Source organism: Amborella trichopoda, chromosome 3 (assembly GCF_054954075.1).
Source record: "Amborella trichopoda isolate Santa Cruz 75 chromosome 3, AtrichopodaSantaCruz75HAP2 v2.0, whole genome shotgun sequence".
NCBI lineage: Eukaryota > Viridiplantae > Streptophyta > Magnoliopsida > Amborellales > Amborellaceae > Amborella > Amborella trichopoda.
Genome location: NC_142338.1, coordinates 50,374,085 through 50,400,063, shown reverse-complemented (window position 1 = coordinate 50,400,063; position 25,979 = coordinate 50,374,085). Strand labels below are relative to the sequence as shown.

Genomic DNA, 25,979 nt, shown 5'->3' with positions numbered 1-25,979 from the left:
ACAATGTCACGTCTCTACACTATTTTATTTTTAATTTTTTTCTATAAATTATTTTGACACCAAATTTTGTACGTATAATCCTCTATTAAACTTGCACTAGAGAAAAATATAAAAAAAATATTTTCAATAAAATAAAATGACCAAAATACCTTTAAAAGTTTAAAAGGGTATTTTGATCATTATATTTTATCAAAAAATTAGTTTTAATATTTTTTATAGATGCGCCTCAATGAGAATATTTCACATACCAAATTTCATATTCATACAATTTGTATAAAAAAACTAAAAATAAAATACTTTGAAACGTCGGATCTAAGATCAAACGATAAGTGACTCTCTTGATCAAAATTGGACGGCTGGATGATAGGAAAAACATAAATCTTCTATACTGTAGGGGAAATATATCTTTATTGAACGATGCTTTTTGGGACTCAAAATCTTTTTTTTTTTAGGAGAGATTTTCAATTGCCAAATTGAATTTTTTTTATATTGGATTTTTCAGGTGAACCTCAAATCTACATTTTAAGGTTGCCCTATACGGACTCTTTCCAAATTTAAATGACGTGCCCTATACATGGGTTATTTTCTCTCAAACTATACGCTTTTTGGGAGAATACGCGTTTATAACTTGGGGAAAAAGTTATTGATATTCATTCATATTCACTGCTTCATCCCTGAAGTAAGAGAGAGCGGGAGAGAGAAAATCAGGTGTCATGTCGGTAAGTGCTCTTTCTCATCTCTCTTCCCCTTTCTCTCTCTAACTAATTTGAGTTTTGATCAACAACTGGAAGTCAGCATCTTCTAGTACAAGTTTGTATGAATAATGTTTTTTTTTATTTTTAAAATAATGTGTGTGTTGGTATTCCCAGCAAATTCTAGGGTTGCTTCTGAAACCTCATCGACATTGATCGCTCTTCTGATAGTGAATTTCTTTAGGATTTGCGGTTTTAATGTTTTTATTCTTTTGAGGCAATATCCGCCTCTGCTATGGTACTGTATTGTTACTTTCGGTGTATTTTTATGAAACTGAACTGATGTTGTTTGGGCAGTGTTTTAAAGCTTTAGGGTACTTATTCGCAGGATATATGCTGATTTTATAATTCTTAATGGATTTTATTTTCTTTCCCTTTATTTTCTGTAAATTTATGCAGATATTCGAGTATAATGGGAGTGCTTTGGTGGCAATGGTTGGAAAGAACTGTTTTGCCATTGCCAGTGATCGTCGTCTTGGTGTGCAGCTTCAAACCATAGCTACTGATTTCCAAAAGATCTACAAGATTCACGGCAGGCTTTTCATTGGCCTTGCTGGTCTAGCCACTGATGCCCAAACACTGTAAGATCTTTGATTTCGCTATTTTGTTGTTTTGGTTTTTGTTACTATTATTAAGGTTTGTATTGGCTATAGTTATTTCTTGTTGCCACTTGTCTTATTTGATTGGGTTTGTAAAAGTTCAGTTTGTTATCTCAATTGGTTGTCGCATGATATAATTGGTTTTCTTTTTAATTGAAAATATGAAAAATTGGTTGGCCAGAATTAAAAATAATTTTCTCTCAATTGGGCATGGCATGATATAATTTGTTTTCTCATCAAAGTGTCAAAAGTTGGTATTTTTTGTGTGTTTATATATGGTTTTTCCTTGGTGATATTTTCTAATTTTTGTTGGAATTTTTTTATGTTTTGGTGGTTTCATTAATTTAAATGACATAAGGAAGTTGGGTTTTTTGTCAAAGGTATCAAAGACTCATCTTCAGGCACAAGCTTTATCAGTTGAGAGAGGAGAGAGACATGAAGCCTGAAACTTTTGCCAGCCTGGTTTCTGCAATTCTTTACGAGAAAAGGTTTGCGATTGAACTTGTGAGCTGTCTATTTGGGGCACATGTTCTTTTCTGAATCTGATATCTGACTCACAGGAAAATAAAGAAGGAGAAAAGTGAGTTATTTGTTTGCTGTATATTATCTTGTATGCTATCAATGGATTATCAATGCGAAGCCATATCCTTGCCATTTCCCATTTAAAATGATATTTTGGGAATGGTCAATTTTTGTTACAAATACTTTGATGATTATTGGGTGGTTTTTACATTTGTGGTCACTTATGATGGGAAGCCCTAAACATCGATGATTGGTTGGTTGCACAGTTACCTTTTTGCAGCTGCTTCATAGAAATAAACTAAATTGGTATTTTGTTTTATTAGCACTAGAGTTCATATAAGGAGCCTTGGATTTGGAATTGTGAAGGCTGAAAACCTGTAGCTGTGGGGTCTAGCTCATGAAATAACATGACTCTGTGGAAATGAAGGGTTTTATTTTAATCTTTTCTCCAGGACTTATTGATGAGCATTCTTTTGTTACATTATTTTCTAGTTTATATATAATGTCACCTGTTTTTGTGTTCTTTAGAGCAACATCTGTATAATATTATTGTTGAGTCCATAAAGTGTTGGTAGCTAAAGGAATGTGAGGTGTTTGTTGTTTTTCCTAGGTTTGGCCCATATTTTTGCCAACCAGTAATTGCTGGATTAGGGAAGGATGACAAACCTTTCATTTGCACAATGGATTCAATCGGAGCCAAGTATGTGATTTTCTCTTCCCTGGCATTTCATGTATCATACTGCTGACTTTAGGATAACATGTTTCCTTGATTTGAAAATCACCATTCTACAGAGATGGAGTTGTAAACTTTACTACTCTATTGAGATGTTTGTCTGAAGTTTTTGGTGCTTAGTTGAATTTGATACTTGTGTCTTTCTGATTCACAAGAGAATATAGTTTTTTGTGCATTTTTTCATATTTGTGATTCAAAGTGGAGGACAAATCAACTTTGAATCTCCCTGTATATATGTGCTCTGTAAAATGGCTTTAGTTGAACTTTGCTGATTGTTTTTCTTTCCTTACTGTTTTCTAATATAATTTTAAGGATTATACATGAATGCTATCACCTTTTCCTAATGGCGATATTTATATTGATACTTTGTTGTGTTTGAAATGTTTAAATCAGCTTGTTCACAAACTATATATTGTTCTTATAGTTCACACCTAATACTGATAGTTTTCTTCCAGCAGAGAATGCTAGATATAATTTTATTTTCATAACCTATTTTTATATGCAAGATGCTTGTAAGCCTTAAACAAGCACTAGCAGTATCATCTCCAGTGATACCGAGATTATGTGCAAATTCCAGGATTAAGTCCTGGAATAAAATCACAACACAAACAGGAAAGAGAAAAATCTGAAACTATCACTTCCATTTTTATGCTAACAGGTTTTCCAAATCTTTCACTTTAATTCTTTTGTGATTACGTTTAATTGAATCAATTAGACAACAGATTGTATCATGCTCAAGGCTCAGCTTTTGAGTGATAGATTGTGATCATGGGGTCTCGAGATTGCTGATGATATGAATCGATCTTTTGCCTTCTTTTTCTGGATTTTTCTTAAATTGTGTTTGTATTCCATAGTTGATTTGCAATGACTGTCGTTAAGCATTGGAGTATTTTTCTACTGATCCTATTGGGTGGTCAGATTGGTTACTAACTTACCATCTAGGTATCCCTGGGAAGCATCCCTATGGTCGACCTGATTTGTCGGACATTGGGAGAGCATTTGGCAAAAGTGCATTAATTGATTAGTGGCAGCAATCACAATGTCAAGTTTTTGTGCTAAAGAAGCCAAGGAGCTTGTGGGGGATTAATGCAATGATACTCACATCGTCTCATCCCAGCTCATCAAATGGAATGGTAGTAGCCTGCACCATTGTCCTTTCACTGCTCCATATGCCTTTCACCCTCTGCTGTATCCTTGCAATATATCAGCAGCACATCGGGAGAAGGTCGGGGCACTACAGTGTGCTCCTGTGCCCAGATCTCAGAATACAATCTAGCTCTGCTAGGTGAAAACCTTTAAGACTTACATGATAAGAAAGACATGCAAGGGAGGCTAATTATTTTGAAGAACACAAAACATACTTCAAGGCATGAGACTTTCTTTCTTGAAAGCCATCTCGAACTATGATCCAAGTTGCCTGGAATGCCTGTATCTCATCCTACAATCAACTAATATATTCACTAGGGGCTTCACTTAGCAATACACCACTATGTTCTGTGAAGCATCTGAAAATAGCAAATGGCTGGATAGGGACAATATAAATGTTCTAAGGGATGTCTCGTCCTCCTCAACTGGTGGAAAACCCTATTTTTATTGCCCGCATGTCCCCCAACAGCCGCACTCTCCATCCTCAAATGCTTTTGTCCCACAAGGGTCATGATACATTGTATGCAAATCGGTTGAGAAAACAAAATTTTCAGTTTTTCCCTTTTCAAACAATGGTCTACTCTCTACACTCCATTGTTGCCTAAGATGATATTCCAAAGGACTATTCTCTAATGAGTGAATCTTTTGTGCACCCTCAATAGCATCTCCAACCTTTGGTGTTAGTTCTGCACTCCTATAGGACCTGTCTCTACCTGGTCCTTGGTAGCAGGGTCGTTTTTAGGAACTGTCCATGTGTCATCCTGAATGATAATATTATGTACTGGGATGTGAGGTAATTCCCAATCCACGTGATGCCTCTTCAAAGTACATATCTTCCTACTATCTCAAACTCTGTCATGAGGAATAATTTCCCTTGGCCTAGCCTCATCAATACCACCCACTGATCCTCTAGCTAGAATAACAGATCATCGACATTCCTTTTCGAGCAATCGGTATTGCCAAGTTGAAGGATGATCCAAGCCTGGTTCCTCACACAAATCATAGTGGGATGAACATGGAAAGGACACAAGAATGGTTCACTCTCACTCCAGATCCCCAAGTATGCGAGTCCCATCGTCAAGAGTTGGTGACATCTCTTCAGGTGAGTAGGCGTCAAATTGGTATCCGATATTCATCAGAGACACAACGAGGTAAATAAGACTGAATCTAGAGAGAGCAGAGGATACAACATACCTTCCACAAAGTAATCCCAATCTACCTTGCTAGCTGATGGGGTCAGAAGGTCGTACCCATCAATGGATGGTCATGACCTTGAATGCCACACAATGTTGGTCATGTACATGGCAAAATACTTAGGACCATCTCTAGTAGGGCAAAAATCAAGGCACAGAGGGTGAAAACAAAATTGGGACAATGATGGGAAATAAATACATGGGAATCAAGTCCTAGAGATTTGCTGAGCAGTTAGTGCTCAAAGCAAATTGGGGCAATGAATCAAATCCTAGAGACTAGAAGTACGCTGAGCACTGATGGTTAGTTCTTGGAGAACCTATTTAAGATTGTAGAGCAGGGCATAGTGTGAAAAAGGAAAGACGTGATGGACATATGGGGCATAAAATATTGCATACGGAAGGAGCACTAAAATATTGTATACATCAGGAGCATTAATAAATATGACATATTTCATATGTTATATACCTGGAGGAATTAGCCTATACAACAGGCTGTCTAGCTTGTCCAAACAAGCTGTCAGAATTATGTATAAATCCATGCAATGTTCAAAAAAGTGTAGGTAGACGCCTAAACGTTTTGAGGGCCTGGCCGCCTAGACAGCTAGGCACCCACCCAGGAATACCCCACCCTCCCCCCCAATAGACAAAAAGGACAAAGGAGTTTTTGGAATATCAAAACATGTCACATTGTAGAAAAAAGGAATCAATTGTTCATAAAAGAATTCAATATAAGCCCAATTTCATCATCCAAATGAGGAAAAATTCAATTAATCACAAAAAATTAAAATTTTCAACTACAAACATCTAAATATATCATAAAAGGCAAAAAAGTAAAAGAAAAAGCAAATGATAACAAATGATTGACAACATAGTACGTTATAGCAAAAAAAATAAATCAAAATCGCTGTTCAAATATGATAATGCTGTAAAAATATAAAACTCTAAACGATGTCGGCCCAAACCTCGCCTATTGGGTAGGTAAAAGTCCTCAAAATCGATCATTAGAAGCTCCAAAAGCGAATTATTGCTTTTGATTTCAAAAGAAATTAAAAAAAAATGTCAGTCTTTCAATAAATCACAGATTTACAGTTTTTTGGGAGTTTTTATCTCTCTAGAAGGTATAGATTAGGTTGTGGGGGTTTAAAATTCCCCCTAATACCCCTTCCCCCCTTTTAGGCGGGTAAGGCGCCTAGACGCAAGCTACCAAGTATATCCAAGAAAACGAAAAAACAAAAAAATGGAAAATAAAAATCCATGTGTTTAAGATATTATCGATGTATATCTGATTATACACCTCTTTGTATTATTATAGACTTGTTTGGAAGTGTCTATAGTAAATCAGACTTCCCATCATAATAGGGACAATTTGATTTGGGGACCATCAATCTACCTTATATTCCTTCTAATCTTCAAATGCTATACATCTTCACCAAACCTATGACACGTGAAACACACAATTCCTTGATTAGCAAATTGATTGTTCCATCATCATCCACATCAATTTGAGAGGGAGAGTGGAAAAGAAAAGGCATGATGGACATATGGAGCTTTGATATATTGTATACATAAGAAGCATTAAGACTTTGTACACATGTCACTATTCTATACACCATACACCTGGATTTAACTTGTAGAATAGGCTGTCCAACCTGACCAAATTATGTTGTGAAAATCATGTATAATATGCATGAAAATCTATTAAAAAAAACCATGAGTAATATCCATGCATAACCAGATATTGTGAATGGGCCAAGAGTTGAGAGAGAGAGAGATAGAGAGAGAGAGAGAGAGAGAGAGAGAGAGAGAGAGAGAGAGAGAGAGAGAGAGATTTACTTTATATGCAAGAAAGAAGAGAGAGAGAGTCTTGCTGGACACTGTCTCCATTAGGATGGAGAGTCTGGTTTTATATAAACTCTTCCAAGTATAGTTGTAGCTGTGCGATGAGGTATATAGTCAGATATTCATGGATATATTACACATGGTTTTGACAGATTTACATGGATATTATACATGATTTTTACAACATGTTTGGACAGGTTTGATAGCCTGATGTACAAGCTAATTCTAGGTGTATGGTGTGTGAAATGGTGTCATGTGTACAATGTCTCAGTGCTCGTTATGTATACAGTATCTCAGTGGTCCATATGTCTATCATGTCCTTTCTTTTTCCACATCCCCATCAAATTGATGCAGATGATGGAGCATCAATTTGTTAACAAGAAATTGTGTTTGTCACGGTTGGCAAATATATGTGCTACTTCAAGGTTAGAAGGAACATAAGGTAAATTGATGATCCACATTTCAAAATATTCCTAGATGAAGTGGCAATTGACTTCTATGTTGTTTCATTTGTGAAATGCTGGATTAGAAGCGATACAAATGGCATTTATGTGATCACCATAAATAGGAGTTGAATCAATGATTGGTACCTGAATTTCACAAAGAAGACGTCAAACCCATGTGATTTCTAAACAAACGGAGGATATTGATCAATATGCAAGTTCGATAGAGGATGTAGAGACTCAATTTGTTTCTTGCACTTCTTGGATGAGGGAATCTCCTAGGAGAATGCACCATCTGGTGTGGAGCGTCATGTGCTAGGACACTATGCAGTCGTAGTGAAGGTGTCCTTGAATAGAAGTCCATGGCTCCAGGCCCAAGAGTGCCCCTTAAAAATTATATTATGCTAAGGATAACTCGCCAATGATGATATCATGGGGCTGTCATAAATTGGCTAACATTTTGGACAACATAAGAAATATCCAGTCATGTCATGGCAAGGTAGATAAGACTTCCGACTAGTCGCTGATAGAGATGGATCCTTTATTGGATCCCATTGTTGCAATTTGTATTTTACATTCAGCTTTATTGTATGTCCATGGAATGAGCATCAGTTATTCAGGTGAGTTGAACAAGATCTTGGGTATACTTCCTTTGTGAAATAAGATACCTTGGTCAGAATATAAAACTTCGAGGCCCAAAAAATATGTCAATTTACTGACGAGTTGGGATTTTCTTTTGTAATTCTTGAATACCCATAGAACCATTGCTAAAAATGGGGATGTCATGTACATAGAATTACCATATTGACTCTGATTGAATCCTACTCGCCTGATGGTTGACTGGAAATTTTCAAACCAAGCACTGGGTGCTTGTTTAAACCCATGGAGTGATCGTTGAGGTAGGTAGACATAGGTAGGATCTGGAGTGTGATATCCTGGTGGTGATGAGATATAAATTGTTTCCTTGAGATCCCTATGTAGAAAGGCGTTCTTGACATCCATTTGAAATATGGGCCAAGCCTTGGAGGCAATGACAACTAGACTTGCTGTCATCATTTTAGCCACAGGTGCAAGTTTTGTCACAACCTGTGCCATGTTCTCGCCTGTAGCCTAAGGCAACGAGACGAGCTTTATGGGAAATGGGTACAAAAATGGTTTTGTTCTAAGCCTTTTAACAGCCATAGCCATCTGTCAACATTTATGTGCAACAGCTTGCTAATAAGAAGTGGGTACAAAAATGAATTTTATCGGGGCAAGGAGAGATGGGGATGGGAAGCTGTATTTGTCAAGTGGGTGAGAAATGCTTGATCAAAATAGTAGGGGAATAGAAGTGGAATCGGATTGTGTACCTGAAGGCTGTCCTGGGGAGGAGGCGTAGGGGTAGATAGATCACTTGGCTTTGTCTGTTGATACACAGACCCTTCCTTGAATCAATTAAGTACTTGAAATTACGATGAGTTTGTAAAACTAGGCACAAAGGAGATGTTTGACTCAGGTTTCGATAGGATAATTGGAAGAATATGAGATATAAGGAGTTGCCTTGCAGATGGATCATAACACAAGTAACCTTTTGTCCATCACCATACCCAAGGAAGGCAGCACAACTGATTGTTCAGTTAATTTTGTTCAGTCATGGGGTGGGAGTAGAACAAAGCAAGACAGAAGCCAATGTATGAACATGTTATCACTAGGATGAGTCTGAAAATAAACAAAAATAAGGAGACTGATTTGACAATTGGGGATAGAATTGGCGATTAATGTGAATAGATAGATGTTCTTACAGTCCCACCCAAATTTGATGTTGGTACCTTAGAATCAATTAGCAAAGTTCAAGCTGTTTGTAAAATGTGTGATGTTTCCTCTTAGCAATGCCATTTTTTTGGGATGTGAGAGGACAATAACATTGATAAAGATTCCAATTTATATCTTAAATGATTGTATTTCTTTGGACATGTATTCTCCCCTTGAGTCAGAAAGTAGAATTTTTTATGTTGAATCATAGTTGCGAATTGTTTAAATTACTTTAGACTTTTAGGAAATATGGCCATGTGCATCTGCTAAACTGATTAACCAATGCAACAAAGTACTTATACCACATTTCAGATAAAGCAGGTCAAGTGCCCATGCATCGATGTGTGCCAAATCAAAACGTGCCTTGGTGTTATTGGTATGATGGAAAAGATAAGAGTTTTTCCCTTGTTCACCCAATAGCGAAAACAAGATGGGTTATGTGAAGTTTCATCATTTATCTCCTAATAATCCTGAGTTCAATATATCCAGTAATTTATTCAAGTTTGGGGGCCTAAAGGCCGATGCCATAAAGATAAAACAACATTATTGTTTCACAAAAATTTTCCGAAGAAGAAAGTAGGGATGGGTATTGTGATTCCACGTCCAGTGGAAAGAGTCCTCTTCCTACACCCTTTCCCAATCAGTTTCCTAGTACTCGATCTTGTATGAAGCAGCCATTGTGGGTAGGTAAGACTGAATAGTATTATCAACAAGTTAAGGTACATAAATAAGTTTTTCAGTTAAATGGGGGGAACATGTAGAACATTTTTTAGCTCAAGTGAGGAAGAAAGTTAATGATGACCTAAACCCTAGATTTTTAATTTCTCGTCATTACCAGTGCAGATTTGTGTGGACCCGGTATAAGGATGAAGTTGTGAGCCATTTTGGTTCATTCCGTTCATATGATTGGATGCACTGAAATCTATATTACTCAGTCGATGGGAAATTGTTACGTGAAAATCCCTTATTGGATAAGATGTGAATGATTTGTTGTAAAGCTTCAGGGGATAGGACAGTAGAGGGCAGAAGAGGAGGATGAGGGATGCTGAGTTGAGGCCAAAGAAGAGTTTTGTGGTTACGATGATGGTGGCACGTCAAGAGTGGTATTGTATGCATGGATGTTTTGGTTCTGCAGCCGTTTCCTGCATGCAGAAATGGCATGTCTTACCTTGTTGCAGTAGTTACGGAATTTTGGTTTCTTATATAGATTTTCATAATGGCCAAAATCTTTGCATGCGTGACACTGGATTTTACTGAAATCCTGACTCCTTGCTTTGCTAATTTCTTGGGATGCATAGAAGGCTGTATCCTTAGTAGTCAGTGTTTTAAGAAACCTTGGGATCGACATTGCCATTCTTCATAAAGAAGTTCCTGAGGGCAAGTTTTGAACTGGGGATAGAAACTGTATTCATTAAACTGGCGTGGGTTGGTTCAAATTCTTTCTGAAGTTTGATGAGGAACTCTATTCTTTAGACTAGCACGGGTTGGTTCATATTCAATTCGAAGTTTGATTAGGAACTGGTGAAACTGTGTGGTTTCGTGTACCTTTTGTACAACGGAAAGAGAATTTTCAGGTACATTAGAGTAAACAAGGGATCCATATTCGAGCCATGAGTTGTAAAACCAGATTAATATTACTGAATTGATTTTTCTTCTTGTTGACATTCAACAATTTCATAATCTGGTTGGAGTCTCCTTGTGTCATTGTCTTGGTCATACAATTGACGAAGACAGTTCCACATTTTCATTGTGGTTTTATGTTGTCTATGGGTAATGAATGTTCTGATCAATCGAGCATATAATCCAGCTAATTACCTTAAGATTATTTTCTGTTCACGTATAATCAGATATATATGGATATTATCTGCTATATATGGATATTACTCATGGTTTTGATGGATTACATGGATATTATACACGATTTTGGCTACTTGTTTGGGCAGGTCGAGTCTGTTGTACAGGCTAATTCGTGCTGCATGGTGTGTGAAATAGTGTCATGTGTATGATGTCTTGGTGCTCCTTATGTATACAATATATCTCCATATTTCCATCATGTCTTTTCTTTGTCACTGGCACAAAACATTCAACAATATTATTTGGAGAATATAGGAAAAAACAACTATAATATTAAAGAAAATTACATTAGAAATAACAAGAACAACCCTAGTTATGATGGGTTGGCCATTAAATGTCTTATGAGAGCTCATATAAGCAATGAAATATAAACTCAGTGGGAGTGTGGTCTTCGTGTGGACCATCCCAGGCAAATGCGATTTGCCGATACTCGGACTAGGCTTGACGTGCTAGGCTTGTTGAGTTGGAAAAACCCAAGGTACTTGGGCATAAAGATGTAACTGTGGAGGGTTTAGTGGGTTAGCCTTTGAGGAGGTCGGCGTATGCCCAGATGAGAGTCGAGGGACTGTGTGATCCTTGTGTGTGATGAAAGCCTTTAGAGACGGGGCTAAAACCTCATCGTTGTATCATCACATGACATGTACATAGATAGCCATATTGGATAGTGATCTACCATTGAAGGTGAAACATGTACATGTGCTTGAGATTATCCCTATGCACCATTGACTCGTGGTTCCACCATGGTTTGATGAACTATAGTTTTGTCTCTAGGGGAGAACCTGAAATCTCTTTAGACAGGGATTGCGTTCCTTAGTCTATTGGCTGACTTTGGTTGTCCAATCATGAGCCCTACAGTGGACTGTGGGTCATGGGAATTGCTGGGTCAGTTTGAGAAAGCTAAGTGGATCGTGGTCCGCAGTTGAAGATGGAGTGCTCCTATGAATTGATAAATTCTTAGACCTAGACGGACCCGATTCCCATCAAAATTAATTAATTTTAATTAATTTTATTTTATATGTTTTTTAGAATGTTTATTTGAATTTTTGTGAATCTTCTGATATTTTATGTTTTATCATTTGAATTTATATATTAAGGGGTTGTTTGGATAGCTGGAAATATATTATCTGTGAAATACATTATTGGCGTAATACATTACCTGCAAATGGATTGTTACTGTTTGAGTAGTATTTAGATGCAACCTGGGAAATACTTTGTTATTGTTGGGCTATGTCTGAAAGAAGTATGGGAAATACATTACCAACATTTTAACATGCATTTGCCTATAAAATATTATTTCTTTCTTTTTTTTCACAAAATTCTACTGAAATGCGGAATTAAAGTCATCATCACACCATTCCAAAAAGATTTTCTAATAATAACATCATCACCATACGAGAGAGAGAGAGAAAGAGAGAGAGAGAGAGAGAGAAAGAGGGAGAGAGAGAGATAAAGGTATTAATAATCACCATTCCAAAGATAGAGAGAGTGCAAAGTATTGATTTTAATCATCATCATTTAAAGAGAGAATAAGAACGTGAAATAAAATTGTCATTGTTCCAACAAGATTACTAATGTCATCATACTTTGTTTAATTTCAGCAGCATCATGTATCATACTCTGATAATTTCAGCAGCATGCAGCTCATCTTGATTATAAAAAAAATGCACCGAAATTCATATCAGAGAGTATCAAAATAATTCACTGTTGTTCATATCAGATATAAACTAAACTCCAAAGAAATTTCTTAAATTGTAGAGAGAGAGAGCCCATATCAGGATTTAGAAAAAGAGCTCGAAAAACTCAAGAGAGAGATTCCCAAATGATGAATCATACAAAAATCTCAAAAGAAACTCCACAGAGAGATACCCATACACAAAAAGCAATTATCATATAACCAAACCCCAAAAAGAAAAACGATTGACCTTATGAAATAAATATTGGTAACTACTGTGTGATAACCCCATGATCAAGATTTCTGAAACCTTTCATAATTACTGATTTTATGTAAACTAAAGTAACAAGAATGAGCCAAATCAACATATAACTCTACAGATTTTATGGAAACTAGAGTAACAAAGAACGAACCAAATCAACCTAATCTTACTTGCTCGAATCAACGCCTTTGACCAGTAAAATGTTTGCTGTTGCAAGAATCATTTACTCACCACATCCTACTTTTATAGGGCATTAAAAAAAATAAAAGCCTTAAATTTTTTAGGGCCTATTTATGTCATAGAAAAATAGGTAAAACCCTAATTTTTTAACAGAGAGAGAGAGAGAGAGAGAGAGAGAGAGAGAGAGAGAGAGAGAGAGAGAGAGAGAGAGAGAGAGATTGCTCTTACTTGGAAATGGTAAGAGAGACAGATGCTGACTTCAAAAAGGGTGAGAGAGGTTGCTCCAAGAGAGAGCAAAAGGTAGTAGTTTTGCTCGAGGTTACTCCAAGTTTGTTGTTTCGAGAGAGAGGTAGCAAATTTGCTCGCAGATGTTACCTGTACGACTTGCTTGTAGAGAGAGAGCATAGAGAAGGGAGGCTCGAAGAGGAACAAAGAAGAGAGGGTGAGTTAGCAGCGAAGGGATTTGGTAAAATGGCGTATAAACAATTACCCATCGTACCCCATAATTGATTTCTTAGCTTTCCCACGCGTAATAGTTTCGTGATATATGGGGAAATGATGCGTAATCTATTTTCATTTCCTTACTCTTTAAGGGGTCGTTTGGATACCTGGAAATCCATTGCAAGGAAGCATATTACAAGGAAATCTAGCATTTTCAGTGTTTAGGTACACCTAAAGAGTAAGGAAATGAAAATAGATTACGCGCCAATTCCCCATATATCGTGACAACTATTACGCGTGGGAAAGTTAAAAAATCAATTACGGGACGACGGGTAATTGTTTACGTGCCATTTCCCCAAATCCCTTCGTTGCTAACTCAACCTCTCTTCTCTGTCCCTCTTCGAGCCTCCCTTCTCTGTGCTGTCTCTCTCTACAAGCAAGCCATGCAGGTAACCTTTGCGAGCAAATTTGCTACCTCTCTCTCTCGAAGCAACAAACTTGGAGCAACCTTGAGAAAAACTCTTGCCTTTCTCTCTCTCTTGGAGCAACCTCTCTCACCCTTTTCGAAGTCAATATCTGTCTCTCTTACTGTGTCCAAGTAAGAGCAATTTCTCTCTCTCTCTGTTAAAAAATTCGGGTTTTACCTATTTTTCTATGACATAAATCTGCCCTAAAAAAATGAGGGCTTTCATTTTTTCTAATGCCCTATAAAAGTAGGATTTGGGGGTAAAAGATTCTTGCATTAGTAAACATTTTACAGGCCAAAGGGGTTGATTTGAGCAGGTAAGATTAGGTTGATTTGGTTCGTTCTTTGTTACTCTAGTTTCCATAAAATCAGTAAAGTTATAGGTTGATTTGGCTCATTCTTGTTATTTTAGCTTACATAAAATAAGTAATTATGAAAGGTTTCAGAAATCTTGATCATGGGGTTATCACACAGTAGTTACCAATATTTATTTCATAAGGTCAATCGTTTTTCTTTTTGGGTTTTGGTTATATGATAATTGCTTTTTGTGTATGGGTATCTTTTTGTGGAATTTCATTTGAGATTTTTGTATGATTCATCATTTGGGAATCTCTCTCGAGTTTTTCGAGCTCTTTTTTTGAACCCTTACATGGGCTCTCTCTTACTACAATTTAGGAAATTTCTTTGGAGTTTAGGTTATATTTGATATGAACAACAATGAATTATTTTGATACTTTATGATATGAATTTCGGTGCATTCTTTTTATAATCAAGCTACATGCTGCTGAAATTATCAGAGTATGATAAATGATGCTGCTGAAATTAAACAAAGTATGATAACATTAGTAAATCTTGTTGGAACAATGACAATTTTATTCACGTTCTCATTCTCTCTTTAAAATGAGATGATTAAGATCAATACTTTGCACTCTCTCTATCTTTGGAATGGTGATTATTAATACCTTTATTTTCTCTTTCTCTCTCTAGAATGGTGATGATGTTATTATTAGAAAATCTTTTTGAAATGGTGATGATGACTTTAATTCCACATTTCAATGGAATTTTGTGACAAAAAAGAAAGAAATGATAGTTTATAGGCAAGTGCTTGTAAAATGTTGGTTATGCATTTCCTATATTTCTTTCAGACATAGCCAAACAGTAGCAATGTATTTCCCAGGTTGCATCTAAATACTACCCCAACAGTAACAATCTATTTGCAGGTAATGTATTACGCCAGTAATATATTTCACAGACAATATATTTCCAGGTATCCAAACGACCCCTAGGTGTACCCAAACACTAAAATGCTAGATTTCCTTGTAATCTGTGTCCTTATAATGGATTTCCAGGTATCCAAAAGACCCCTAAGAGAAAGTCATTTTTCAATGTTTTGAATTCATAATTTAAGATTCTAAATTCAAAATAAAATATTTTCTAAAATTATGTGGGACCCTCCATAAAATATGGAGGCCCATTTAACACACGGGGTATTTGGGTGGGGCCCATGAGAGGCTACCAAAGGGTGGTACACCCCACACATAGGGGATTATTCAAACTTACCTAATATGGTGATGATTATCCTATGTAAGTTGGCTTTCTAATTTTGAATGAGGCCAACTTGCACAATGAAATCGAATATTTGAAAAATTTAGTAAGTCTTGTGAGTCAAGATTACTTGATTCAAGAATAAGAAATGGATATACTAAATTAGAAAGTAAGAGATATACTTACCTACTTATTTAAAGATTTGATGGGAATAGGTTAGGAAATGGAAGATAAGGTTCTAACACCTTCCTTTGAATCTTGATGGTGGATCAAAAGAATGGATGGATCACATCTCTCACCCCACAAGTCTTATTAGATCGACAGTCAAGATTTGATCTCACTTAAGATGGTAAACCCTAAACCATAAAAAATCTATAAAAGGAATCCTCCCCCCTTACCAAATCTCTACACACCTCTTCTCTCTTCTCTCCTTAAGAATTATCTCACTTTCTCCAAGATCTATCTAAAGGGGGCACGCCCCAACCTAGAGCATCATCTCTCTCTCCCGAAGTTTTCTCACACCCCAACCCAATAGCTCTAAAGGGGGCTCGCCCCAACTCAGCCGATCTCTTTTGGGTTTGAAAAGGGGCACGACCCTAGCTTCTTGGATTGATTGTTTGTGGGTAGCAAATGAGAGGATCCCCTAGCTAGTAGATCTCTCCCTCTCTCTTTTATTTCTATCTCTTATTTCTCTAAAGATCAAGCTAAGGGGGCTTGAGTAAGACTAAGGCATTGAGACCTTAAGTAGTCGGTTCTAGATCGATATCCATGTGCCATTGAGAGGGTTTTGCCATAAGTAGGAGAATCAAGTGACCGATCATAGATCCTTAGCACCATCGAAAGGAGGAGATTCGGCGTGAGGTGTACTAAGCCTGGTTGAGGTAATATTTGGCAATTTTACTTTTTTAAATTTTATTTTTGTGTTGAGCTCTTTTATTCCCATTAAGTAATGAGTCAAAGTTTTGATTTAAAGAATTTTATTTAATAGTGGTAGCAAGTGATAACCATGTTTCTTTTGTTTCAATAGTTATTTATTTGTAATTGGACATTGAAAGTGGTCTTGCCGGTGTAAGAATAATTTTTTTTTGTAATTCTCATGTTAGTTGGCTTTCATCTAAAAATAGAAAGCCAACTAACATGAGAATTACAAATAAATAGCTCTGGAAACAAAAGAGACACGGTTCTCACTTGCTATCACTATTGAATATACTTCCTTAAATCAAAATCTTGACTCATAGTTTATAAGAATAAAAGTTCTTAACACAAAAATAAAATTTAAAGAAGTAAAATTGTTGGGGATTACCTCAACTGGGCTTAGTACACCCCACGCCGAATCTCTACCCACAAACAATCGATCCAAGAAGTTAGGGCCGTGCCCCTTTTCAAACCCAAGAGCGATCAGCTAGGTTGGGGCGTGCCCTCTTTAGAGCTATTAAGTTGGGGTGTGCCCCTTAAGAAAACTTAAGGAGAGAGAGATGATGCTCTAGGTTGGGGCGTGCCCCCTTTTGATAGATCTTGGAGAAAGTGAGATAATTCTTAGGGAGAGAAAAGAGAAGAGGTGTGTAGAGATTTGGTAAGTGGGGAGAGTTCCTTTTATAGATTTTTTATGCTTTAGGGTTTGCCATCTTTAGTGAGATCAAATCTTGACCGTCGATCTAACGAGACTTGTGGGGTGAGAGATGTGGTCTACCATCAAGATTCAAAAAAAGGTGCTAGAACCTTATCTTCTCTTTTCTAAACTTATTCCCATCAAATCTTTAAATAAGGAAAGTATATCCATTATTTATTTCTTGAATCAAACAATCTTGACTTACAACACTTACTAAATATTTGGAATATTTGATTTCATTGTGTAAAATAGCCTCATCCAAAATTAGAAAGCCAACTTGCATGGGATAAACATCACTATATTAGGCAAGTTTAAATAATCCCTTATGGGTGTGGCGTGCTGCCCTTTGGTGGCCTCTCATGGGCTCCACCCAAATACCATGTGTGTTAAACGGGCCCCCATATTTTATGGAGGATCCCATATAATTTTAAAAAATATTTTTGTTTTTGTGTTGAACTCTTTTATTCCTATAAAGCAATAGTCAAGGTTTTGATTTAAGGAATTGTATTCAATAGTGGTAGCAAGTGCAAGTGGGAACTGTATTGTTTTTGTTTCAAGAGTTATTTATTTGTAATCGGACATTGTAAGTGGTCTTGCCGGTGTAAGAATAAGAAAATTTTTAATTTATATACATCGTGCTTGATCACATAGTCCACTTTTCAAATTATATGATTGCTAACTTTCAAGTTGTATGATTGCGGTTAGCATAAAGAAAAAAGAGATCTTCGTATAGGATTACTGTTAAAAAATGAAAACCAAGAATCCAAAAATAGAAAGCAATCATCCCTTCAAGTTGTTGTGTTGTGTACACCAATGAAAGGATAAAAAATTCCCAAAAAATGTGATACTTAATCAAACTTATGTATATAGAGAGAAAGTACAGAAGGCGTGCTTGTACCATGCAATCAAACCCAAAGAAGTAGGCAACCCCCATCCTAGCCAAACTTCTATTATGACTGAATCATCTCTCTTCTGCTCTGAATAGTGATCTTGGCATGGAGAAAAATAATATTTTTCGTCGGGTGACTCTTCCTCTACCTCTAATATATCTATGGAGAACACTGATTTTTTGGGATATATATGTTTTTTGGAATATGTTGGTGACTATTTTTATGGGGAATACTGTTTTTAATTTTGCAGAATACATTTTCTTTGGGAACATAATGTATTTTATGGTTTAACGCATGATTCTTGATATAATCCCACTTTTAGTAGGCTTATCCAATACCAAATTTCAAAAATTGCAACACCAAGGGCATGGAAAAAGGGAAGAAGTTCTTCTACTGAATATAATACTCTAGATTGGGCAGGCTGGTGTGGACTGGGACCTGCTGGATTGGTGCCCATTTCCTTTGGTCCAAACCCTTCAGACTGGAAGAGCCATTGAATTGGTCTTGAACAGGTGGACTGGACAGTCTCATCTATGAACAGGCCTGTCCAACAATTCGAAACTGAACTGGCCGGTCCTGATTGGCCCCAAAAGGTCCAAAAAGGCCTTCATTTTCTTTCAAATTTTAACTCAGAATATGTAATTTTTAGGCTTTTTTTATTCAGTTTTTAACTGTCATTTTGAGTTAAAAATGGAGCATTTTGGTAAACATAAACATTAGGGTGGGTTTTTAGGTAGAAAATACACTTTTTGGGAGAGAGTGAGAAAGACTGAGGCAATTTTCTCACTTTCATTTTCTCTAGCCTGAAAAATACCGAAGATTTGGGTGAACTTCTGATGACTTTTCTGAGCATATTCGGGTCAGTTAATCCAAACTTTTCAAACCCCCAAGTAAGTTTATTTGGATTATACTTTGGTTTGTTGTAGATTCAAAAAAGTTAGGGAAATAATTTTTTTCCATTTTTAGGGTTTTTACAGATTATGGAGTTTTTCCCCTACAAGACTTCTTTGGGTTGTTTCTTGCATTCATTCTAAAGGTTTTTTTTGGCTTTAATGGTTAAACATTTTAGGTGATTGTTTACTTTGTTGAGTTTGTGCATTTTATATATAATATGCTCTTTTTTTGTTTTTTATTTTCAATTACTTGTCTAATTTTATTTTGGGTTGTCAATTGAAAGTAAAAAATATGAAGAGTGTTCACATATGGAGCTGTGGACTGGTTTTTTACTTTCTTCATATGAAGTGTTCACATATGGAGCTGTGGACTGGTTTTTTTACTTTCTTCTTATTCCGTCATAATTCATATTATGACTTTATGACATTTTGCATGCAATTCCATTGTTATTGCTTGATGGGTTATTGGAGTGCATCCTGAGATGTGGGCATAGTTCATTGTTATTGCTTGATGGGTTATTGGAGTGTGCCCTGAGATGTGGGCATATGGTGTGTACTAGTTTTATTTTATTTTTTGAAACTGTGATAATAAATTATTATTTTTATTGTTACACACCATATGCTGGCATATGATATGTAATAATTTTATTTTATTTTTTGAAACTGCAATAATAAATTATTCTTTTTATTATTACACACCATATGTGGGCATATGGTGTGTAATAATTTTATTTTTGTTCCTAATAATTTTCTGAAATTTCTCTTTTTCCTATGTTTTTTTCTTATTCTTCATATCTTTCTCTATTTCTACAAATGTTTTTATTTTTCCTTTTTTTTTTTCAGTTTGTCTCGTGAGCAGGTTTGATCCGACTGGTCTGTCTGAACCGCTGTTGCGACCAGTTCGACCTCAGGTGCGGTCTTAACAATATTGTTTTTGAAGGGAACTTTAAAAAAAAAGAAAGGAAAGATAAAAATACACATTATATTGCTTTTAAAAAAAAGCACGATGCTTTGAAGATGTTTGAAAAAAAAGAGTTTTTAGTGGATTTCAATCTTTGAGACGAGCTATGCCACCTAGGTTTAGAGCGAAGATGGTGTTCCCAGCATTGGTACATATACATGGGCCACTGGAAGTGTCTTAGCATTGTGCCATTAAATAGTAAGCATGAAGACAAGACAATTTGACTGGGAGTGGAACTGCCTATCCACTGAGCCAAGATATCTAGGCTTAGAGCCAAGGGAGTCATTCTGCTCACCACTAGGTTATCAAAGTGAGTACAAAAGCTACCAAAATGTCACATATCAAGTCCTGGCATCGTATGACTTAGATAACTTTGCTTTGAAACAAGACAGCTAGAAGTCCCAACACTGGCATTGTCCTAGCATGTATGGAGCTACTCAATGAGTTCTGACATTGAGCTATGATGTATTATAATTTAAACCAAGATCGTTTGGCCAGAGGCCAAAGCACCTTTGCATTGATCCAACCCACCTTGGCTCGGAGTGAGGACAGTTGGTACTTTCAGCATGGACATTATCTCAGCCCCTATGAAAGTTCATTAAGTCGTGGCATTGAGCCACAATACATTATGCACTTAGCTAAGGTAACTTGGCTGACGGCCAAGCTTTTCAGGGGTGTAAGACCTAACTTACCAGAAATTTCCCAAACAAGCCTTTCAAGGATTCACTACCAAACTCTTGGCCACTAAACCCAGGTCAATCGGTAAGTATATCCAACATTCTGTGTCTCTTCGCGATTTCTTAAAAACAAAAGTTTCTTTTTTTTTTGAAATGTTAACCAGTTTCATATTGAGTTTCTTTAGATTTCTAGATTATTTTATTTTTTGAAATGGTAACCAGTTTCATATTGAGTCTTCAAATGTTTTCAAATATGGACTTGTGATATGGTCGGATATGATGAGGTCCCTTCACCCAGCCAAATCCAAGATTGATTTGTCCGAAAATGCTGAGATTGGTTTGAAACCATGATGCTTTTCCTAAACTTTCATAGGCCTTTCTAAGTTTACTCATTAGGATTCTCAAGTAGTAATCTATGTGAAAGCCAAAGTTGCTTTCCAAAGGAAGAACACCAAAAACCATCTATCAACTGTGGGTTGGCTTGAATAAACTTCACTTAATGTAATTCTATGATAAAAAAGGGTTAGAAGCTCATGTGCAGATGGTAAGGAGGTGCTGATTCTTCGAGTAATAAGATGGCCTAGGCACTAGTCTTAAGAGAAGCAACAACAATGCACAGATATCAAAACACAAATTCAAATATTTCGCTACAAGTCAACTAAAAACTTTCTTGTGACCCAATCTATGCTTTCCTCAACCACTGGGTACCCAACACCACAGTTTTACCCTGAAGGTCCTGACTTGTGGTCTATAAGCCCATAAGTCCATATGCAGTTGGCAATTCCCCTAACCACCCGACTATGGAGATAGCCCAGAATATGAACTATCAAGAGGTCATGGTTAAACTTCCTTACGTGCTCTTTTCTATGGTTGCTTTCTTCTTTGACACACATTCTGCTGAAGAAGAAAACTGACAGAGCGGGGCAACGGTAGACACCCAAAACTTGCAAAATTTCATTGGCTTAGTAATAAACTATCCAAACCTCTCTTTAGCATCAAAACTTAGGAAAACACTTACCAAAGACAACCTAAGCCTAAATAACTCTTATACCCTTTAGGAAAACCTAAAATTTTAACCTGTACTGTTTAGAAACCTAAACGTAAAACCATAAAGAGTCCTAGATATCACCTTAGAACTCAAGCAAACTATCCAAAAACCCAAACTATCTTAAATGAGATGCAATAAGCTTTTCATTGATTCAAGAATAACTCAAATTTCATGTTCCATTAGAAATTAATGGGCCAAACATTGAACAAATCATAAATGATACAGAAGTCACCAAGAGCTCCATGCAAAACATGTGGTGCATAGAACCAAGGATTTTGGTTCTTGAGCACCACACCTTTCCAAAGGCTCATATGAAGCAAAACCTCCCCTAAGCTTCTAGACAAGATTTCGGATGCTCGAGCTAGGATTGCCGGTGCATAGAGCCCTCACCAAAACAAATTCTGAAATGGCATATAGGTCGAACGGCCTTGCTCCAAACGAACCTAGTTTGGGCCTGAACCCCAAATACCTGGGCATGCAGCCCGTGTTTTGGAAAATGAACCAAACTGCATGGGCTCGCTTTCTTGAACCTTCTAGCAATTCTTGGGCCGACCTCATGCATTTTGGACTTGTTTTGATCAATTAATCATAGTCGTCCATATGGAACCACATATAAATATAAGGTTATAGAACTAAGAGAGGACATAAGATGACCTGAAAATGTTGCCTCCTCCAATACCCTAGAAGACTCCAAACCCCCTAGAACGTTGGTTACCCCTCAAAACCATATCCAAAATGCCTTAAAACTTGAAGATTGTTGCAAAAATCTCCATTAGAGCACCCCATTTTCTAGAACTAACACGTTCAGAAAACATTCATATAGGAAGCCACCAACTCCGTTGTAAGTTTGATCCACAGTTCGGGGTGCCAGCTACGTAATTTATTTCTCCTTTTCTACGGTTTTATATCTAAATGTTTTATTGGATACACTTGGAGGTTTTTGTTGATCAAACCCCTTGAATTTGAGTTTTGAAAAATTCCAGGTCAAACAAGTATTATCTTCCATTGGATTTGAGCATTGGTAGTAGATTCCTGCTTAGCTGACGACTCCATGAGGGCTTCCAGCAAATCTATAACCTTAGATTGATTATAACCATCTCCTCTTTCTCAAACTATCCCTGGTTGAGGGCTGAGCATCATTTTCGCAAGCTTTTCTCAATCTCGTACAGATTCATGGTCTCAATTTTGTGATTTGGGGGTGCAAATTAGTATGCAAAGAATAAATCTTCATAAAATATTTCCTGTCATCATAGTTGGTGATGTTTAGCTTTTCCATCCCGGTTAACAAGCTTTTGTTGTCTACTAAGCTCTCTCTCTCACTCAAATTCACCCTTATACCCTCGCATTTCCCTTTAAAAGATTGAGGCTGCAATTCAATGGCGTGAACACCACACTGTAGTTTTCCTCTTTACAACAGCACTTCTGTAATGCTCAAACCAACACAATGATAGACGCCCACAATTTGAAATTTTGATTGACATGCCCACAATTCTATCCCTATAATCTGAATCGTGGTTCTAATACCACTCGGTGGATTGTCCCTCGAGTTCTGATATCACTAGTTGTCCAAAAAAGCACATGGACTTATGCTTGGAAATGCATGTTGGGAAGGACCTACCACACTGTCATCATGTATTGCACCAAAGATTGGTGTGAACCACTGTTGAACATGAGTTTTTTTGGACTGGTTATTTCAGTTCTTCAAAGATCATCAGATCTTAACTATTTTGCGTTCTCTGACGTGTGTGAAACCTATGTGGTATGGATCATGACCACAATCAGTCAGTGCTTCCCTGCAAGATATTTCGGGCGTAATTTTGACATATGGATATGTTTCTTTAGGATTAAGTTAGGGTTTAAGACAATATAGAAGGTCCTAATGTGCTTTTAGCTCGGGCAGAGAGGGATATCTCATGTCAGAGTGCCTTGTACTTTTGGGAGCCGTTATGGTGAAATTTTTTACTGTCTTTGCTTGTGGATGTAGTCACATCAACAAGAAACTGTGTAAATCTCGGTGTTTTTTCGATCTCTTTGTTTTCAATATGTTTGCTTTGTGCTGTTGATGTATTGTTTTTCTCTCTTTTTTCATACCCCACCCTCTGGGGTCAGGGTTTTGCACAATGTATATGGATGCATGAAACCATCAAAGTATCTGTGTATTTTCTTATTAACAAACCTTCATATGGAAATACCAGTGTTGAAATTATTATGATGCTAGGATTGGTAGAGTCCATTATTTAGGTTGCAAATTTTATGAGAAATGGCTAATACAGTTCCAAATTGTCGATGCAGGGAGCTTGCCGAGGACTTCGTGGTGGGTGGTACTGCTTCTGAGTCTCTTTATGGTGCATGCGAGTCCATGTACAAGCCTGATATGGTTAGACCTCTATCCTCTTTGAGTAAATTTGCCACATTGTTATCTTCAGCATATGCACATGTACAGTCGAATATGGGCTTGTAAGATTAGGTAATATTCTTTCTTCCAAATTTTGATTCAGAAACCGGAGGAGTTATTTGAGACAATTTCTCAGGCTCTGTTGTCATCTGTTGACCGCGATTGCTTGAGTGGATGGGGAGGGCATGTAATTGTTGTGTAAGTATTTTTCTTCTCTCTTTTCTTTGATCAATTTGTTAGTTATCTCCCTTTGCTTTTGCTTCTTGGTGGTTTATTAGTTCCATTTATCTTCTTGGCCTTCTATTTCATATGTACGTGAATAACGAGAACCCAATTTTTCTTGATTTATTGTTTGGTTATTGATTTGATTCAATTTTTTTCTTGTGCATATTGGGCCATGAAGTAGAACTTCTTGTTCTTGTTGGGGGGTCATTATTTAAAGTACAAAGAGGATTTGGCAACAATTTTATAAAAGGAAGCGTCTATTCTGATTTTCAAAGGATTTCTTATTTTGAATTGTTGACTCCCACCATCCGTCTGAACCATCCGCAATCTCACCTGATCCATATATGCCTTACCTTTGCATTCTTCACTATGCTAAACATCCATTCAATGTTTGCTTGGTTATGATAACTCTATATTATGGGATTCTCTTGCAGTACACCTGATGACATAACGGAGCGAACGCTGAAAGGACGGATGGATTAAACTCTCTTTGACAATCCATTAACGGATGGATTAAACTCTCTTTGACAATCCATTAAATCAGAATTTCAAGTTGCCCGCATGGGTTTACTCATATTTGCTGTTCTTGGTTTTTGTTCTTTTTTGGGGAAACTATGCTCTCAGTGATTTTGCATCCTGGCCTCAAGTGATTTTTCATATAGGTGCTCTTCTATACTGTTCTCGTAATTTTGCATGGTTATTCCCTCTTAAGTTAATCCAAATACGTGGGAAACACTGTATTAATGTCTTTGTTTTCTGATTCATTCCAAGTATAAATGATATCTAAATGTGGTTTTCACGTGCTTGTCCATGGTTTCAAGCTTTCAATATACATTTAAAATCACCAGAAAATTGATCTACTCTACTTTATAGCTGTATTTGGCCATCATAGGTTGTTTGTTTTTTTAGCTGTTAACAACTTAAGCCCAAGCCCAAAATATGACTGTTGTAGGCGCTTATTGGGTCTAATTAAGCTTGTTGTAAGGAAATTTGGTCCCCAATTAATTGGGAAAAGGCGATGATGATGATGATAATAATAAGGAATGAAAGAATGAAATGAACTCTCTCTTTCTCTCTCTTGTTGAGAAGGTATGTCATGTTGCAAAATACATGGATCATTAACACGGTAGATATGTTTTGTCAATTTCAAATTTAAGGGGGGAAACCTCATTTGTAGAAGTAACAATGCAGTGCTCTATATAGTTATAGATTTGGGGTGTGTCAAAATTTGTAATGATTTTTTATGTCAAATCCACATCGTCCAATTATAAAATGGATGGTAATATGCTTCTATAATAAGCAGTGTTGTTCTATGCCTTTTTTTTTGTTTTGCACATGTACTTGTACATCTGCCAGATAGAGGACTGATAATGCTTCAATTTGCTATTCATGAAGTCATTTGCAGGGGTGGGTTCATTTATTTTTATCATGGAGGCATTTGCTTGTTCAAAATGATGTATGTGCTAAGAAACCCCTCATACGAAACACGCATAGCATAAAAAAAAATGAGGTCTCAAACTTGTATGGTTCAAAAACCAGTGGTAGTAGATTGGGATTCATTGAACACTGTTTAAGTGGTTAAATAGAAAAGCTGCATATCCGTGGAAATTTCATAGTCTGGTCTGTTATAAAAAAAAAAAAAAAAAATGGGATCACTTAATCTTATTGCATATACACTTCTCGTGTAAGAGCTTACAATGAGTGATTAAGGTAGGGCGATTACCAGCACCACCCTCCCCCCCCCCCTTGTGAGAAAGCCGTCTTAACGGCATATAAGGGAATTTCATAGTTAGGAAGTCGGGTATGATAATATATCAGCGAACCAAAATATTGTTAATAAATC

General features: G+C 36.6%; 1 protein-coding gene across 3 annotated transcripts; it reads left to right on the top strand.

Annotated features, from left to right (window-relative positions):
• The first annotated feature begins 610 nt into the window (after positions 1–610).
• On the top strand, positions 611–24,941 carry LOC18429142 (proteasome subunit beta type-3-A). 3 transcript variants are annotated; one of them, XM_011623190.3, is made up of 7 exons: positions 611–719; positions 1,152–1,333; positions 1,732–1,839; positions 2,484–2,573; positions 23,809–23,893; positions 24,015–24,109; positions 24,571–24,941. In XM_011623190.3, exons 1-7 carry the CDS (start codon positions 714–716, stop codon positions 24,617–24,619), a joined length of 615 nt encoding a protein of 204 aa, XP_011621492.1. In that variant the 5' UTR covers positions 611–713; the 3' UTR covers positions 24,620–24,941. The 3 variants fall into 3 exon arrangements, with proteins under 3 accessions (XP_011621492.1, XP_088717265.1, XP_006838497.1); XM_088861139.1 differs by having other exon boundaries at positions 688–990; XM_006838434.3 differs by lacking the exon at positions 611–719 and having other exon boundaries at positions 1,146–1,333.
• The last annotated feature ends 1,038 nt before the right edge of the window (positions 24,942–25,979 follow it).

Excerpts from the sequence above, each read along its gene's own strand:
- LOC18429142 (XM_011623190.3), top strand. Across the intron at positions 2,574-23,808 it reads ATGGATTCAATCGGAGCCAA|GGAGCTTGCCGAGGACTTCG; the intron begins GTATGTGATTTT and ends TTGTCGATGCAG. Across the intron at positions 23,894-24,014 it reads CCATGTACAAGCCTGATATG|AAACCGGAGGAGTTATTTGA; the intron begins GTTAGACCTCTA and ends ATTTTGATTCAG.